Here is an 18,181-nt window from a genome sequence, read left to right on the forward strand (position 1 = left end):
TTTTTCATTGTAAAATCAGTCCATTGAAATGGGGAGGGTGACTGGTGGTGGGGGGTGTGTTTGGAAATGTGAGTTGGAAAGTAACAGCAAACTCTACTCCCAAGACGTGTGGAGAGGGTCTGGCCTCAGGCACTTGGTGGCCTCGGCTTGGTCGCCTTGGGGACCAAGTGTCCCCTCTGACCAGCTCCATGTGGCCTTCTTCATTGTGGGGGTAGTGAGGACATCTTCAGCTCTCCCGTGACAGGCTGAGGGAGGTCGCTTTTGCCACCAGGGAAAACCTCTTTGGTTTCACAACAAGGCAGTTAAGCTCTAGGGGCACCACCCCTGGGCCCGGGGCCCCACATCCTCTCCAAAAGGAACTAAAGCCCGGGCTGCAGGGATGAGCTTAATAATGGCTTTTGTCAGGAGGCCTCCTAAGGTGCATATTTTGCACTGTGTGTTCTGTTGGTTGTATTTGACTTGAAATTTCAAAGCCTGCAAGCAGGTCGCTTTCCTTTCATCGCTGTAATAACAGCGATCCTCACATGGCCACCTTTTATCCTGAAGCCTTTTAAGTGCATTCCTGGCTCTCTGGATGGCAGAGGCATCTGCTGCTTTGCTCAGCCTCTCCCAGTGAGCACTGTGGGAGCCAAAGCCTGCGGAACCCGCTCCTTTGTTTATCATGCACACCTTCTTGTTTCAAAAATAAACAGAGGGTTGAATCAAGGCAGCTGGCCATAGGGAGACTCTACCTGAAGGTGGATAAACTGAAAATCAAGAGGCCGAGGAGACAAATTTGTGATTGGCTTGAGAATTAAATTTAGCTTCCACCTTTCCAATGTACCTGATATTTTATGCCCTTCTCATTGTAGGTCAAAGTAACACTTATTACTCCTTCATGAGGCAAACTTATTTTTCTGTTTCAAATTCTGAAAGACACGTGGTTTGCTCATGCCTTCGTGCAAGGTACATTGATGTATGGACATAATAGGTCAGCAAGAAAATAGCAGTATTCTTCATCAGGTCTTTTATTTTGTTGTGTTCAAGAGGAAAACACAACACTAAATAATAATTGCAGGAAGGCGTGCCTGAAAGGGCTGGGGCGGGGGTGGAGGGGGTGGGAATGAGATTCATATTTGGAATTGCTCAAGGTGTAACTTTCTAACTTGATGGAAGGATGCTAAATGGAGATGATGGTGAGCTAGGCCTTCTTTATCTTCTTTAAATAGCCTTATCTTATGATGGCTTTAGGGGAAAGTCAGAGAGCAGCCCAATTCCTGGTGCTATTTCTGAAGCAAGTCTATGTCATGTTACAGGTAGGACACCAGGTGGGCAGGTAGCAGTTGACATCTAACCCCAGAAGTGGAAGAGGCTACAACCCCTGCCCCCCAACCCCCACCCTCCCCCAACAGACCTGGTGAGGAGCCCAGACCCCATCTGCAGGGCAACTGGCTTTTGTTGCCCCTCCAGGCACAGCCAAGCCTGGTAAAGAAAAACAAAGGAGAATCATACCATCTACACACTGTGAAGGGGTTGAAAATTTGAAAATATTCAAGGAATTATAGAAAATTGTTGAAGTGTTTTCCTGGAGTCAAATTTTAAGCGCCTTACCTTACCTCCGTGGTGTCAGGACTACAGAGGTGAGAGTTTGTCTTTTTAAAAGGTTGATGTAATCTGCATGTCCAGAATGTATTTGACAGCTTTTGCGTCTTCTCTCTTAACTGTATGTTTTTTGAAGTTGGAAGTCCATACCATTCTAGATTCCTGCCACATTGTGTAGGGTGTGGAAATGAAACTGTGTCTGTGCCCGGGGTTTCCCCATACATTTGTGTCCTCATGTCAGGGGCCATCTACTAGTATAAGGAGGCTTCCTTTCACCTGGGCCCTAGTCCTGCGCATGCACAGGAGAAGACAGGGTCGGCAGCAGTCCCTTCAGGTCACCACAGACAGGAATCGCTCTGGTTTCTCAGTGCTCCCCTGATCCACGCTTTTAACTTATCCTGCCTCCTCAGTAATTCTCTGAATTACCAAAGCAATCCATTCTCATTTTGGAGAAATAAGGAAAAATGTATATTACTCAGAACACTGCCATATAAAGAAAACCAATGCTAATATTTGATATTATTTCCATTTCTTGTTATTTTTTTTTAATCCTTAAAAAACACCTTGATTGTGACTGCATACATAATATTCCATAGTATGTCCGCCCACATTGTAATTTGTTAACCAGTCTTCTAAGTTGTTCCTACATTTATCTATTCTGTTAAAGATGTAACGTGTGCAGATTTTTCCCTGCCACTCCAGTACAGGATGTGTGGCTTTTCTTAACTTTTACAATTCTAATTAAATTCGCTTGTCTTCAGCAATTATTGAAACTTGTATTTGCATCACATTGGGTCAGAAAGAAATCTCCGGGAGCACTAAATAAAACTAGGTAAGGCCTCTGAGCCTCTGATTCTGGAGGGCCGCTCCAGGTTCATTTTCCAAAAGCCTTTACTTTCTAAGCCAAGCCTGCGCAGAGGGGCCTCGGGGTGGCCTCTGTGGCAAAGAGACCCCGTTAACAGACCTTTCCCCTGGGAACACCTTGGAGCACAAAGACTTGGCAGTTTTCCCAGGGTCTTAGGGAGAAGCGTAGATGTTCCATACTTTTTGTTTGTTTGTTTGACAATTACAAGGACAAGATAAAATTAAGAATATCTCAAAAGATTAATCTGACACAACTTGAAAGAGTAGCTGTGCTGTATGGCGCTACGTTAAATAACGAGCAAGTCTCCTTTCCTGCACAGGTGTCCTTGTCATCTGTTCCTTGGCATGTGTAGGAGGGGGCTTTGCATGGCAGCGTGGGTTGGCAGGGCGGCCCGCTTGGCTCGCTGGGCTCCGTGCAGTGCCTGCCTCGCCGCATGAATGCCTGTGGCCGGCTCCAGACAGAAGGCAATGGGCAGTGACTGCTTGGCATCACCGCCTTCCCAGAGTTCTGACCTGATAATGAAGCAACAGGCCCAGTGAAGGAAACGTGGAAACAAAAGGCACAGTCGTACTTTGTTCAACTGCTGAATCGTCTGATTTTACTCCAGACCAAACATCTTTGTGTTTTCACAGGTGAAAATCATGAAAAATTCCTGGGCACTCTTTTAGTGGAGAGGAGGGAGGAAAGAGGTGAAACATTACCCTTGTAGAAACAGGGTTTAAGCTGAGTTTATCAAGGATAATTTATCAGAATAAATCTTGAAGAAAACGCTTCCCATTTATCCAAGCTAGGGAAGGGAAATAACGAATTTTCAGAGCTAAATTTATGACAGGAGAGATGTGTGAGAATCTCAGATACACACAGTTGAATGTTGGCTTTAAGGTGGGGGTTGGTGTAGTTACGTCCTCACAGTGTTAGGCCCAGAAGTGCCCCGTTACCAGTCAGTCTGGCAGTGCCCACAGACTGCTTGCATGAAGTGCCCAGGTATACCCTAAACACTCAGCTGTGTGTTTACCAGTAGCAGGACGCTTTAGTGCTTGCACCAAGTTTTCTACTAAAAACAAAAGCTGATTTCTTCTCCTCTAAGTCTCTAGTGCCAGGCCCACCCCAGAGTTTCATAACTGTGCTGCGACTAAGTACGGCTCTCCCTTACAGTGGTCTTGCTCCTACACCCACCTGCCATATTCTAGAGCTGCAGGTGTCATCAGTCTATTCCCCAGATAGGCCATCAGCCTGATTGGCACTGAGGAGACACTGGCTTGGGTTGGGTTTTTCTGGCCACGGGCCATAGAAGTGTGGGAAGTACCCAAAAAGCCACGCGAAGACTGGGGCCCGGGCCCGCTGCTCCAGAAGCGCACCTGGCTCCCACCCCCCTGAGCACAGCAGGTGGCCGGCCTGAAGGGAGAGGCTCTCTGCTGACCCAGCTCCCTGGGCCGGGCTTCTGTAAGGTGGCGGGGACAGGAGGCGGGTTGGAAGCCTGGGATGGCTTCTAAGAGCTCTTTGTCTTTCTTCCCACTGCAGACCCAAACCCAACAGAGGCCTTAGACTTTGAAAACAAGGAAAGGCAAAGAAGAGAGGAAAGTGCCTGCTCTGTGGTTCTAGAAAAGACTCTGTATGCAAAGTTAGAAGCTTAAACCTTTCCATCGTGATAATCTGTTCATTCTCCCGAGGCTAGAGGGTTGTGGAGCAGGAATGGTGGAGAAGCCTGAAGTCTGGGATGACCCATTGCTGGTTAACTTCTAGTATTCTGCTCCTTGAATCCTTTCGTAAGAGTGCCGTATAGCTAGAAAGTTCTCTCAGTTCAACTCCGAATGTTGACTGGGATTGAGCTGAAAGCTTCGCAAGTGCAAGCAATGGGGCGAAAGAGTGATTAAATTAACCGTGTGAGTTAATGAGCGCTGGGATAATGAGTCATCCCGAATACATTTCCATGGGGGACGCTTCATTATATTTCCTAATACTCTGTGGCAAATTGGGCATTAATTAGGATAAAGTGAAACTTCGGTAAGGCGGTGTTGAGTTTTCCTCTCTAAATATAATCTGAAGCGAGTGGGCTCACCAGACACCCCACTGTTCCCCACAGTTAACACATTACGTAAAGCTATGTTTGCAGGTTTCATTTTCTGGACCTCAGTATTTCAATTTAGAGTTTGAAAGGTCTGGAAAATGGAAATGAAAAAAACACACAATCAATGCTTCTAGCTCTTCCTTCAACACTGCAAAGAATAAGAATAAATTTGATCTAGCATAGCATAATGCTCATGGTGAGCAATCCAGCAAATATTTGTTCATGATGATAAAAAATGCAAGGATGGCAGTCCTTTAAAAAGCAATGTTGTGCAACTCTGTTGCAGGCACTTGAAACAATTTCGGAAACTAGATCCTAGCGCTAGCTTGCTGCATATTTCTTTTTAAAATAATAATATTGATTTTTTGATAGAGAGGAAGGGAGAGGGAGAGATAGAAACATCAATGAGATGTTTTGACTGCCTCCTGCACACCCCCTATTGGGGATCGTGCCCTGACCAGAAATTGGACCCGGGACCTCTTGGTCCATGTGATGACACTCAACCCACTGAGCCACACCAGTGTGCCACTTGCTGCATATTTCTATAGAGCAAGAGCTAAAGGGTAAACAAGTGGAAGAAAATCTCAGTAAACAAAAGTTTTCTGGGTGACATGATTTCTTCTTTGTATGGTATACATCTTGGAGATAGGAAATTTTAGTCCTGAAAGGACTAACTTCCAACGAATTCAATTTTGTCTTACAGATGAGAACAGTGAGGTTATATGTTGCTCAGTTTTTGTAGAAACAGAACTAGAGCCAGCATCTTTAGGCTCCTGGTTAAATGTCAGCTCTGGAATTCTACAGATTTGATCCCAGTTCCCACACTTGCTAGAATGTCAGGCTTAAACTCTTGTTTTCTCAATGAAGTTGCAATGAGGGTTGAATGGGATTACCACATGTCAGTCACCCAGCACAGTGCAGCAGGTACTCTCTTTGTCAGTTCCTTTCTCCCTTCCGTCAACCCTTCATTAAGCAGATAAGATTCCCAGAGAGTCTGTGCAGGCTGCAGATGAAGCAGAGAGGAGACCTGCCTGACGCCTGCTACCCCAGTGTCTCCTGGTAACAGAAAGCCATCTTTGTAGAAGACAAGAGGAGAAGGAACAAGTGGGGTTCCGGGAGCCTGGTTACACAGACCACACTTTTATGCATGACTCCCATTGGCTTCCCAGTTGGGTTTGTAGGTTTAGGGTTGCCTGATGGTTTGGGGAAAATTCTAGAAGATTGTGATGGAAACAGAAGATTGCTTGGTGCCATGGGTCCCCATGAAGCACAGAGGAAACCCCGACCTTATGGACCCTAACGTCCTGCTCAGGTGACTTGGAGAGCATTTCGGCTTCACGCTTCTCTCCACGCAGGGGCAGCCCTTCACTCAGCAGCTCAGGGTGGAAGCTCCCCGTGCCGTGCTGTAGACGACGCGTGACCGAGCAAAGGCTGCACCTGAGCCACGGTGGGAACAGTAACTCCCGACAGAAGGACTTTCTACTTAGGCCAAATCTGAGGTTATATGAACATCATATTCTTCCTTTTTTTGGAGTAAAAATGTTTTTCTTTTCTTATAATAATGATACCATGCAGAGTGATACTTTCCATAGAAAGAGCATTTTTGGATGTCCCTGGCTCCACAAAATAAAATCGTGGTAACCCTATATTATATGCCCCCCATATACTTTTAAAGAAAGTTTAATTCTTGAAATACAAAATAATGAGCATTATTGCTCCAGTTTCACTTTCTTCATGGTTACTACTAATATTATAGATGTATGAGCATCATAGCAGCCTGGGCAAGTGAGCTGCTAGAATTGGTCTCTGTTAGTGGTGGCTTCTTTGCAAGGCACAGAGTCATCTTAAGGAGGCAAGCACATACAGTGGAGTAAAGACAGTCTCTTCAATTAATGATGTGGGAGAAATTGGACAGGTACATGCAAAAAAAATGAAACCAGATCACCAACTTATACTATACACAAGGATAAACTCAAAATGGATAAAAGACTAAAATATAAGTCGTGAAACCATGAAAATCCTATAAGAAAACATAAGCAGTAAAATATCAGACATCTCACGTAGCAGAATTTTTGCCGATATATCTCCTAGGGCAAGAGAAGCAAAAGAAAAAATAAACAAATGGGGTTATATCAAAGTAAAAAGCTTTTGCACAGCAAAAGAAACCACCATCATAATAAAAAGGGAACCACTGCATGGGTGAACATCTGATAAGGGGTTAATTTCCAAAATATATAAAGAACTCATAACTCAACAAAAGGAAGACAAACAATCCAATTAAAAAATTGGTAAAGGACCTAAATAGACACTTCTCCAAAGTGGACATACAGAAGGTCAAGAGACATGAAAAAATGTTCAAAGACACTAATCATTTGAGAGATGCCAAATAAAATGACAATAAGGTATCATTTCACACCTGTCAGAATGGCTATCACCAATAAATCAACAAACAACAAATGCTGGAGAAGATGTGGAGAAAAGGGAACCCTAGTACATTGCTGGTGGAAATGCAGACTGGTGCAGCTACTATTGAAAACAGTATGAAGTTTCCTCAAAAACTTACAAAGGGAATTGCCATTTGACCCAGCAATTCCATTTCTGAGAATATATCCTAAGAATCCCAAAACACCAATCAGAAAGAATATACTCACCCCTATGTTCACAGCAGTATTATTTAAAATAGCTAAGATCTGGAAATAGACCAAGTGCCCATCAGTAGATGAGTGGATAAAAAAAGCTGTGGTACATTTACACTGTGGAATACTATGCAGCTGTAGAAAAAAAAAGATCTCTTACCCTTCGAGACAGCATGGATGGAACTGGAGAGCATTATGCTAAGCAAACTAAGCCAATCAGAGAAAGACAAATATCACACAATCTCACTTATATGTGGAATCTAATGAACAAAATAAACTGATGAACAAAATAGATCCAGAGACATGGAAGCATGGAACAGACTGACAGATCTCAGAGGGAAGAGGGGGGCAGGAAGAGGTTAACTGAAGAACTTGTATGCACATATGCATAACCCGTGGACACAAACAATACTGCAGCAAAGGCCTGGGGGCCAGGGGAGGAGGGGAAGGGAGCCAGGTGCAGGGGGGGAAATGGAGGGCATTTGTAATACAATAAAAATAAATTTAAAAAAAACATACATTGCTCTTTTTAAAAACTAGCTTAAGCACAACAAATGGAAGAGCCTCGCTGTGTACTGGAGTTAGGAACTGCAACTCCTGGGGGGCCCAGATAGCTCCTTTTTTAAAATCTTTCAGTCTTTTCACCTGGGGCCAAGGGTGTCTCCTTCCCATCTCCCTATACAGATCTGCTTCATCCTTTCCTTATATTTTTCTTTTCTGTTTCATGTTCCCTGCCCATTTCAGCTGCAGCTTCATAGGATCTCACACTTCAAGTTTTTAATAGACACTGACTAATAGCTTCTCTGTCCCAGGTCTGCATTCCAGGGGAGAGAAAATGATTAGTTTAGGCAAGATCAGGTGACCATGACTTGGTCCTGGAAGCTGAGATGGGGCTGGGAGTGGTGTGCATATACTTTGTTGTTCAAACCATCATATGTTTGAGAGTGAAAGGGGGTTACTACTAATAAGTACTTTAGAGCAACAGGTGCAAAGCAGAATTGTGTGGGGAAGCTGCAATATGTTTACTCTATGTACGAAACATTGGGCTTTAGGGGCTTGTTCATGTGGGCAGGGAAGTAGTCCTTAGAGAGGGGAGCATGGTTTAGGGGCAGGAACCCTTTAAAAAATGGCTAAGTGTCAACAACAAAAGTGGAACTTTTTTATGTATTCAATATTACTGGAGAGACTGTGGGAGGCATAATCCTGCCACGAGGTTGCCTTTGGAATGACAACTTGGGATTCAACTGCTGTTGGATGATGTGTACCTGTTAGCTTAGTTGAGAGAGCAGAGGAAGATACCGGCTCCCATTCCTCAGAGTGTGCCTGGTGGGGAAAGCTTAGCCTCCCCACCTTCTCCTCTTGTGGGCCCCTTGCATGCGTGAAGGTGAGAGAAGGCAAGCCGGTGACCTTGCTCTGAGCACCCCTTAGCACTTCCTCCCCCATGGTCTTCCTCCTCACCCAACCTACCCTTTAATGTCAGCAGTTTTCCCCCCAAACCCCTTCTGCACTTACAGTGGCACACCTCTTAGTTCTTCTTGTCCAGCTGTTACGTGTATATTGTCCTTGGCCCCAAACTATCCCTTAAATGCATTATGAGCTCACTTGTAACCCTTGAAGCCTAACCCTGTGCTGAGTAGTGTGTCCCTGTTCCAAATGCTTTTTGACTTTTCAAAAATCACAGGGTATTTGACACTGATGTCAGCAATTTCCTTTTTACTTTCTCTGCACTAAGTGATGTCTCTGCAGTGAGCTGGCATCAGAGGGGAGGTACTGTGTGAGGAGATTGCTAATATGCAAGATAGTTCGCAGTGAGAAAGTGAATGACATAGAACGAGAGAAGGAGTTTATATTTGGAACCGAGTGGCTGTGTACAGGAAGTTAAAGATAAAGATTTAGCCCTTACATCTTTATTTTTATACATACTACCACCATGAGGACCCTGAACAAGAAATGAAATTTAATTCTGATGTTCTTCAAGGATTATTGCCTCTTGCCATGGAAAATGACAACTCGTGAATGTCTCCCATAGGCTGCGAGGGTGACCAAATGGCAGAGGTTGTACATGAAGCCACGCTGCATCAAGTCATATTATTCCTTAGCTATTTTGCTAAACTGAATATCTTTTTTTTTCCAGTCAGGGATGAGGACATCTGAGCTTGATATTCTGCTGAGCATAGTAACCAGGTTCATTGCCCAGCATACTTCATGGAAGACCATATGAATTTATGCACATTTTGGTGAGCTGCACAGTGATGTATGGTTGGCTTTTCCCATCAAATGATACTCTTTGAGTGCCACAGCCAGATCTTAATCTCCAGAGCAGAAGCAAACTTTATAAGAAATAAATCTGGCAATAAACCACCTCGGAGGCTTGCACAGAAAAATTAACCCAAAGACACCATTTGACTGTTAATAGGTGTCCTTTCTGGCCCTGTTCTTGGCATGGCCTCTGAGCTGAGAGTTTTCTATGGAACATCCAGATTGGCCATGTCCCGCATTTAAGGGGTGCGGGCGCTGTGTGCTGACCTCACTCTTGTTTCCCCCACGGAAAGGTCCTGAGAGGTGCGGCCAGATGCAGGCATCTACATAACGCAATAGCACTCCTGCCAAGAGGGGTGTCCTTGAACTTTTAGGAAGAGAGATGGGATCATCGACCCTCAAAGGGTTCTCCTGAGTATTGGCACATCTGGGCATCCCTGAGAGAGCTCTGTCACCGGAGCTTTGAGACAGCTATGTAATCATCAGTGTACCTTGTTGACATTTATGAGCTTCAGGACAGCCAAAGTAGAGCATCAAACCAATCACAAAACCCTTTCAAGGACGGGGCCCTGTGTGATCGCTCTGCCTGTACATCCACGAGCTGGTCCTCCCTTGAGAGTTAAGTGCCTCGGTGCCTCACTTCAAAATGCATTGACATCCTCAGGAAAACTTGAAGGAATGCAAAGAAACAAACAAACAAAAAAATGGCTACAGGGACCCTGACCGAGTATATATATGCCAAGATCCCAGCACCAGCCCATCAGTACCTTTGGCATCTCCTGAAGTGAAAATTCGTGTACTTGATTAACACAGATGAGTTTGCCTCCTGAAAGGTGCCTGGAGTCATGTAATGCAAGTCAGGGGCAGGCGGTGGGAGGGGAAAGCCGAGGTAACACATTTATTCAGCCTAATCCCATTTCACTGCCTCCTTTCTCTGACGTTCTACATATATAATCTGCAGCCTCTACACAACAGCAGAGTGATCTTCTAAAAAGAGTATCTATCCTGGCCCCCGGCCCCCTTTCCCTGCCTAAACTACCTACACGATGTTCTGGTACCTTAGAGTCCAATTGAGAATTCTCATCCACATTCCAGGCTGTGTGTGTTCTGCTCTCCGCTGGACTTCAGCCACACCAAGCTTCCAGCGCTGCCACTTCTTTCTGCCTTAGGCATTTTGCACATACCATTCCCTTCACCTGGAATGGCTTTCCTGCTTTTCATCCCTCCCCCGTGGTTTCCCCAACTTCCCTCTTTGTTGAGATCACAGTTTACATGCTTTTCCAACCCTCTGCCCATATACATTCCCCACCCCAACACCACCAGCAGTTGGAATTATACACTCTCATTGCACCTTTAATTTGTGTTAATGCCTGTCACCTGACTAGTCTGTGAGCACCATGAGGGTGGAGGCAGGTCTGTTCTGTGCATCATTCTGTCCCCGGGCCTGGCATAGCTCCTGGAACATGGTGGGTGCTCAATAGGTGTCTGTTGAAAGTAGGAGTGGATGTTCCACCCAGTTCACGGTTTACACTTAATTATATAATATCTTGAGTTATCTGTTGTCCTTCGGTAATTTCAGTGATTAGTTTTGAAACTCTGACATCAGGCCACATTTCTGTTTTTCTGCATCTTCCACCGTGCTCAACCGGTAGTAATAGTCAAGGAATGTTATTGACTAAAAGCTTTAAGCATTTTACACATCCAACTTCTGCCATTATAGTAGAGATAACTAAGAAAGAAAACCAATTATGTATTTCGTATGCATTTTATTATACATACTTCTGCCGATTGGTGAGGTAATAACCAAAACTAGACATAATCTTATTTCTAGGATTTGTGTCTCAAAAGAAAAATTCAACTGTGATATAAATCTCCCTCTCACAATGGTAGGTTATTGATTTTGGAAATGGTCTTGATATAAGGACTGGTTGTTGTGTTCAGTGTACTCTGGGGTAAATGCAACATCCATTTGCGTATGCAGTCATGCCCCTCTTAATGACAGGGATATGTTCTGAGAAGTGTGTCATTAGGCAATTTGTCCTTGTGTGAGTATCATAGAGTGCACTTACACAAACCCGGATAGTGTAGTCTCCTACACACGACGCTGTCATGTATGCAGTCCATCATTGACCAAAATGTTGTTATAGGGCATGTGGCAGTGTATAAATGCACACAATTCATGTGTTATAACAACTGGCAAAAGGAGTTGATATGCTGTCATTCTTTCTTATAACGTGGCTTGTCCTCAACTCCTTGTCCAAAATGGAATTTGTAAGGTGGGTGTTCACTGATAAAAATCTTAATGGGATCCTGAGGGGCAATATGTTTTTCTCAGTAACTTTTACAACTGGAACTTTGACCCTCTGGGTCTCTAGTCCTATCCAGTCTTTCTGATGGACTTCTTCCTCTTGCTATGTTGTTTTTTGTAGATTGAAGGCCTTGATAGCATTGAATATATTTTTAGTATAACTAATAATGGCTTATTCTCCCACTTTCTTTCAAATGCCTTTTGTAGACAAGAAGCCCCAAACTGTCTCACAGTCCTCAGCCTCCCAGCTTGGGCGACCCGGTGGAGCATTTATCCGAGACTTCTGGTGACTCTCTGGAAGCCATGTCTGAGAGCGAAGCCCCAAGTCCTTTCTCCAGAGGCAGCCGAACTCGAGCGAGCCTTCCGGTGGTGAGATCGACCAACCAGACGAAAGAAAGATCTCTGGGTGAGCCTCAGAAAGCAGTTTCTGATGTCTCTTTATTACTGCGTGTGTCTTGTTTTTATACTTCTGAACACATACTCCTGCAATGGAACGTTAATTTGATCTTGATTTGTAAAAACACGAATCCCGAGAAACTTCACTGATTGAACACCGCGCGTGAAGATTTGCCTGCTGGGGAAGCAGAAGTCTAAGATGTCTTTGGGAGTGGGCACATTTAGACCTGGCTGGTTAGCCACTCGAGCCAACACTCTAGCAGTACTTGCCTGTGTCCCTGATACAGGGAAGAGTGGGGGACAGACTGCAGAATGAGTGGTGTTTCTCAGGAACCTCCTTCCCCGTCTCAGAAGCCTGGAGAGTTGAGATCTGAGTCCTGGGAGCTGGGTTTGCACCAGCACCAGGCTACTGTCTGGTAGTCCAGAGGAGGGTGTGAATGGCTCCAGGAAAAAGAGGTGCAATGTGGTCAAAACGCCCACGACTGTTAGTGACAGCTGTAAACTCAGGGCCGTTCATCCCACTGCCACACGAAAGGATGGAGGGGCTTGGCACATGTTTGGCAAAGCTTTTCCTTCAATGAGTTTGTAAGAAAAACAGGAGGTTTCTCTCTTTCTGCCTTACCACTGATTGTTCGCTTTTTCATATTGGACATTTCACTTCCTATCTTGCTCTGCTGGGTGTTTTTTTTTTTTTCTGGCCCTTTAACAAAATGTACAGGTATGAGAACTTAGACCTCTTTGCCAATTGTGCTGGTGTTTCATACGCTTAACTTGCCATTTCAAGTTTTCCACTCGGTACCTGTGTTTGCAGACAGATGGGGATCAGGGGAAAGAGGGAACAGGAACTGGGTTAATTAGAAAAAGTTCAGGGTTTGGCCCCTAGAATTTAGCATGAGACAGCTAAATTCTATGTAAAACCTACCAAATGCTTTGCATGAAGAAGAAAAGAGAAGGAAGACATGAGGAAGTACCCTGAATTTGTTCCTCACCTGCAGATGATGAGAGCAGACTGGGTTCAGACATTGTCCTAGCTGTCCAAAAAAGACCAAAACAAAAAAAACCCCTATTATTATTTGCATTATTAATTTTAACATTAAATTTGTATACTTCATTTTAGCATATAATCCAGGTTCCTCATTTCACAAATAAGAGAAAAAAACACACACAGAAAATCTGCTTTTTAATTCTGGGGGTTACATAGTTGATTAAATGGCAGAAGCAGTAGCCCAGGCTTCCTACCGCCTCATTTACAAATGAAAGCAAGGGACCTGAAGGGGTGAGATAATGCCAAGGAGCATAGTGGGCCAGGGCAGTGTCAGGATGACACAGGCTTCCACCCTGGTACCAGGCGGGGGCTTTCCAGCTGGATTATGGAGCATCCTGCTCTCTTAAACCCTTCGAGCTGGAAGCAAGAGCACCAGGAACCAGCTGAGGAGCGGAATTTCTCCTTTGTGCTCTGCAGGAAATGAGTGAGGTTCAGTTCTCGGTGCAGACAGCCTGTGCTTTGCGAAATAAAATGAAGATAAGAATAAATGCCTCCGTGCCTTCCCCGTACCTGGGGAACATTGAGCCTGTTGGATAATGGACCCTTTGTCTCGCAGCCAAGCGCATTGGCAGCGCAGGTGGGTAGATACTGGCCTCAGGAAGCGGAGGGGCTGCAGGAGCCAGGGCAGCCTCGCCCTAGGAATTGCTGCGGGCGGCTGGTGTTTCCTCCTGCCCTTCTGCAAAATGCCGAGATTTACTCTGAGCCCACCTGGCTGTAAAGTTCCTGCAGGGGCAGAGTCACAGCTGATTAAAAATGCATCCGAGATGTTTGTTCCTCCAGCTCTAGGAGGGGCTTTAGGCCTGCGATGTTTACAGCTCCTGGATAGACACAAAGGAACGCAGTGAGAAGAGAGGAATGAGAAGTTTGCCCAAGCAAGGGGAACTGTGGTTCCAGAAAATGAACTGGCCAGTGGAGTGGGCGCTGCCCTGGTCCCCTCTTGGTGGCCTGTTTGGGAATGCCCTCCCAGCCGCACCTGGCCTTGTGGGGTAATTCAGTTGGGCCTGGATGGGGAATAAACAGGAAAGTGAGTCAGAGAGAGTCTAAACAGTCTCCCTGCCAGGGCCTCGTTCAGCTTTGTGTTCAGGAAAGCCCCGTGTGCCTGGCTTTCTTTAACACTCAGGCACGGGCTCCTGGGAAGGGCAGGAGCAGCAGGTGTGTCCCAGCCCTTGGTACTCCAGGTCTCAGAGGCTGCAGACCCGGTACTGAGCCGGGACCTCCAGAAACCCACCGTTGGTGCCATTTGGACACCTGGGTATGTTTTCGAACCTGTACATTGTCATTTTACCTTAATGCACAGAATTTTACGATCTCCCCCAAAGCCCTGTTGGCTCTGTCTTTATTTAAAATTTTCATAGTTTGTTCATCATGGATTTTTGCAAGAATTTTGATTTTTAAGATATCACATTAAGTTATAATTGATCTTGATTACTCTTTGGGGCCTCCTTAAGTTTTGCACTGGTGGAGAGTGCCTCGCTCTCCTCACTCCAGCGGCTGCCCCTTGGGTCACCCGGGACACCGCATCCCATTGTCCTGGCCTCAAAGCCACAGAGCCCAGGAGGAGGCTGAGTCAAGCCCAGGTCCTCCGCTGCTCTTCTGCACATGCGCAGTGTGTCGCTCAGGCAGCGCAGGGGGAGACCTGGGCACCTTGAGGGCAGAGCCCTGACGAGGCAGATCCTCAATTCACTCCCGCTCCCCGGGGGGAATGAAACTTCCCCCCACTTCAGCAGCCTGTGCCCAGAGATAAACCTGCCTGCTTAATCATTTTCCACTTGGCTGATTCCCTCTTTCTGTTACTTGAGTGTATTTAGGGGATGGGAGGAGCGAGGGAGGTGGGGTGAATTTCACAGAGGCTGTGAGCAGACTTAGAGGAGAGAAGGGACAGAGACCTCAGCCATCGCTGGGGTCGGTTTTCATATTCTCCCTCAGATGCATCCTGCTTGCAGGATGTGAGCTCCGCTTTGGGGACAGGCGCCGAGGGACTGCAGGCAGGACACAGGTCCTTTCTGATGCTGAGGGCAAGCTCGTCATTCTTAGAGGTTTACCAAGAGGAAGTAAGGAAAGCACGGTGCTCAGCGGCCCCGAATTACAACCTGAGCAGGTCCCGGTGATCGACACCTGTAAACCTCTACTTCTGCAGGGTGCTGTCTTCCCTGCCCCCTCCACCATCCGAGCCCAACCGAAATTCTTCTCGGTGGCATTTTCACCATTTCTCCTCCTCTCTCTCTTCAGTGAAAATGGAGAAGAGAAGGAGAAAGGAAGTCTGCAAAAGAAAGCAAAAACCGCTTTGCAGTCGCATTTGGTTTTAGAAATAATTTCCATGAAAAACTGCCCCGCTGACATGAGGTCTGGGTCTCGGTGAAGGGGCCCTCCGCTGCCTTTTAATCGTCGCTGTCTTTCTTATAAAGGCCTGTCCGGAATGTGACCGTAGGCAGCCGTGGGGAAAGGGCAGCCGCGAGACATTCCCACCCGTCTGTGTGCGCTCAGGAATTTGAAAGTAAAACTCATGTGCAACCGGGAAGAGCAGCAGCACCTCCTCGCCGCGGCCAGATGCCTGTGTTGACCACGTTCTGAATGGTTGACTTGTCTTTCCTTCCTCTTCAGCGGGTCTTTTATGGATGAGCTCCATTGATCAGTTTTTTCTTTTACGGATTGTGGTTTTGGTGATATGTCAAAGAACTCTTCACGAAGGTCAAGGTCCTCAATCATGTCTCATTTTTTCTATAAGTTTTATATTTACTAGTATGTATCGTGCATTTAAGTACACGATCTGTTTTGAGTTAATTTTTGCACATGTGACTCTTACCAGCTTGCCAGCCGGACAGGTTGCTGTTTCTGTAACAAATTGTCTTTTGAACCCTCAGGCTCAGCAAGCAAGAATGATTTGAAATGGCTTGAGAAGATTTTAGACTAACTGGGGAGACTTTTTTTCCACACATGTGAGTTGTTGAGTACCTATGTGGTTGTTCTTTTATTTCAACGTGGTAACAGTGATGGTGACCATTCCTGGGGGTGAGGAGATGTGTGAATTTAAGGAACAGAGGGGACAGAGTTGCCATAATTTTTTCTCCTGCACATAAGAGGAGGTAGGAGGTGAGAGCAAAGGATTGAGGAAACCTCCATCTACCAAGTGGAAAGCCAAGAAGGGTGATGAGCAAAGACTGTGAGACTCAGATTATTTCAGTGTGAACGTGACACCACTCGCATAGTTAAAATAGAAACACATTTCAGACGAATGGAAAGTCGTGTTGATCTAGAGAGTAAGTGAGACGTTTACGAAATTTGTTTTCTAAGCACAAGTAATGATTGAAATGTAATATTATCAAAACGAAAATTTATAGAAGAGAGTTTAATAGCAGGTCAATAGGTTTGGGGCACATTCCGGACCTTTTTAGAGTGCTGTCAAAGAAAAGTTCAAGCATTTTCCCTAGTATGGAACTAAGTAGCTGGGGTAGGTGGATATGGCAACCTGCTGGCATGGTCCACTCCTGTCTCCTCCTGGTTTGCCTTTCTTTACTTTGGAGACAGGAAGCAGACTGAGTCTGGAATATCAAATGTGTGGGTTCCAGAAGTGGGAACCAAGGCGTTTGCAGAGGCTGTTGGGTTTTCTTCAGCATCATTTGCCAAGGTGCCAGAGCACTGCTATTTCATAGCATTGAAAGTCAGGTGCAAAGCATCCATTTTTCCAACTGTGACTTTGGAGTCACAGTTGTCCGGGTAATGGGAAGCTTTCTCTTAGTCAAATGGGGTCTGCAGTACCCAGTTCTATAGTTAAAATCATCCTAATGATTCTGCACACTGCACAATAACTCCATATTTGCTTAAATTAACTCAGTTCTCTGCAACTGAACCATGCATGACTGATACAAGGGGTCTGATTTGCTGATTTGTAGAAATTATAGTGCTGCCTATTTTGGGTGTTTCAGAAAATATGACAAGTACCTGTAGGCTCAGAAGAACAACTTCTAGAGACTTGGCTGTGAACTAGAGAATGAATTCGAGGTGTAGTTTTCAAATTGTGTTCTTAGGGAATTTTCTCTGCTATAAATAAGATTTCATTGAAAAAATGAGCTATGCTAAACTACTAACACACACACACATAGCAAAAACACTAAATAAACCAGGGGTATGGGAAAAGGAAGGAAGGAAGGAAAGAAGGAAGAAAGGTAGGAAGGAAGTAAGGAAGGAAGGAAGGCAAGAAGGCAGGCAGGCCTGAATAAATTTTCTCTATACAACAAGAGGTATTTAGGATTTTAATTTGGCTAAATTAGGTGAGTCAAAAAGATTACCTCTTAGCTTTCTTGCACTTGACATAATGAATGTCTTGAAAGGTAGTTTTTATAAACTGAATCAATCTTTAAACTAAGTAAGCAAATGTATTTGGGACTGGGAATTAACCACCAAAAGGAATATTTCAAGAAACAGTCGTGATAAAAGTAATCATCCCTGCCCTGACCGGTTTGACTCAGTGGATAGAGCGTCGGCCTGTGGACTGAAAGGTCCCAGGTTTGATTCTGGTCAAGGGCATGTACTTTGGTTGCTGGCACATCCCCGGTGTGGGGTGTGCGGGAGGCGGCTGATCGATGTTTCTCTCTCATCGATGTTTCTAACTCTCTGTTCCTCTCCCTTCCTCTCTGTAAAAAAAAAATCAATAAAATATATATTTTTAAAAAATGTAATCATCCCTAATTTTCCTTTATGAGTTTTGATTTTTATATATGAGGTTTTCTGAGAGAAGGAAGTATTTTTTCAAGTTTACCCATTTGGTTCTCAATTCCCCCATAAAAAGAATGTTCTCGTAAAAGATTTGTAGGCTCATGATGTGTTTGCTTACATTAAAAAAATAAAGTTAGTCAGATGTCTTTTGAAATCTCTCACTGTTACAATTCCTGGGTTGAAACTCTGGAATGATTTCTAAGACTTTGCAGGAATCGTTTAGTTGTAATAAGGTACCTGAGAAGGTCAATGACCTTTACCACTATCTCTAGGATTACTTTGTAGACAGGGCACAGGAAGGAAAAGTGTC

The 18,181-nt window shown here is 45.0% G+C and overlaps 1 protein-coding gene across 1 annotated transcript in view; it reads left to right on the plus strand.

The window, feature by feature from the left end:
• KIAA1217 (KIAA1217 ortholog) overlaps positions 1 to 18,181 on the plus strand; it is a 306,068-nt gene that overhangs the window by 140,680 nt on the left and 147,207 nt on the right. The window contains 1 exon segment of the mRNA XM_070432834.1: positions 11,925 to 12,123. Within this exon segment, the coding sequence (XP_070288935.1) occupies positions 11,925 to 12,123 (199 nt within the window).

The sequence above is a fragment of the Myotis yumanensis genome, unplaced genomic scaffold (genome assembly GCF_028538775.1).
Source record: "Myotis yumanensis isolate MYYU_CA2020_CCGP unplaced genomic scaffold, mMyoYum1.0.hap1 SCAF_1, whole genome shotgun sequence".
Lineage (NCBI taxonomy): Eukaryota > Metazoa > Chordata > Mammalia > Chiroptera > Vespertilionidae > Myotis > Myotis yumanensis.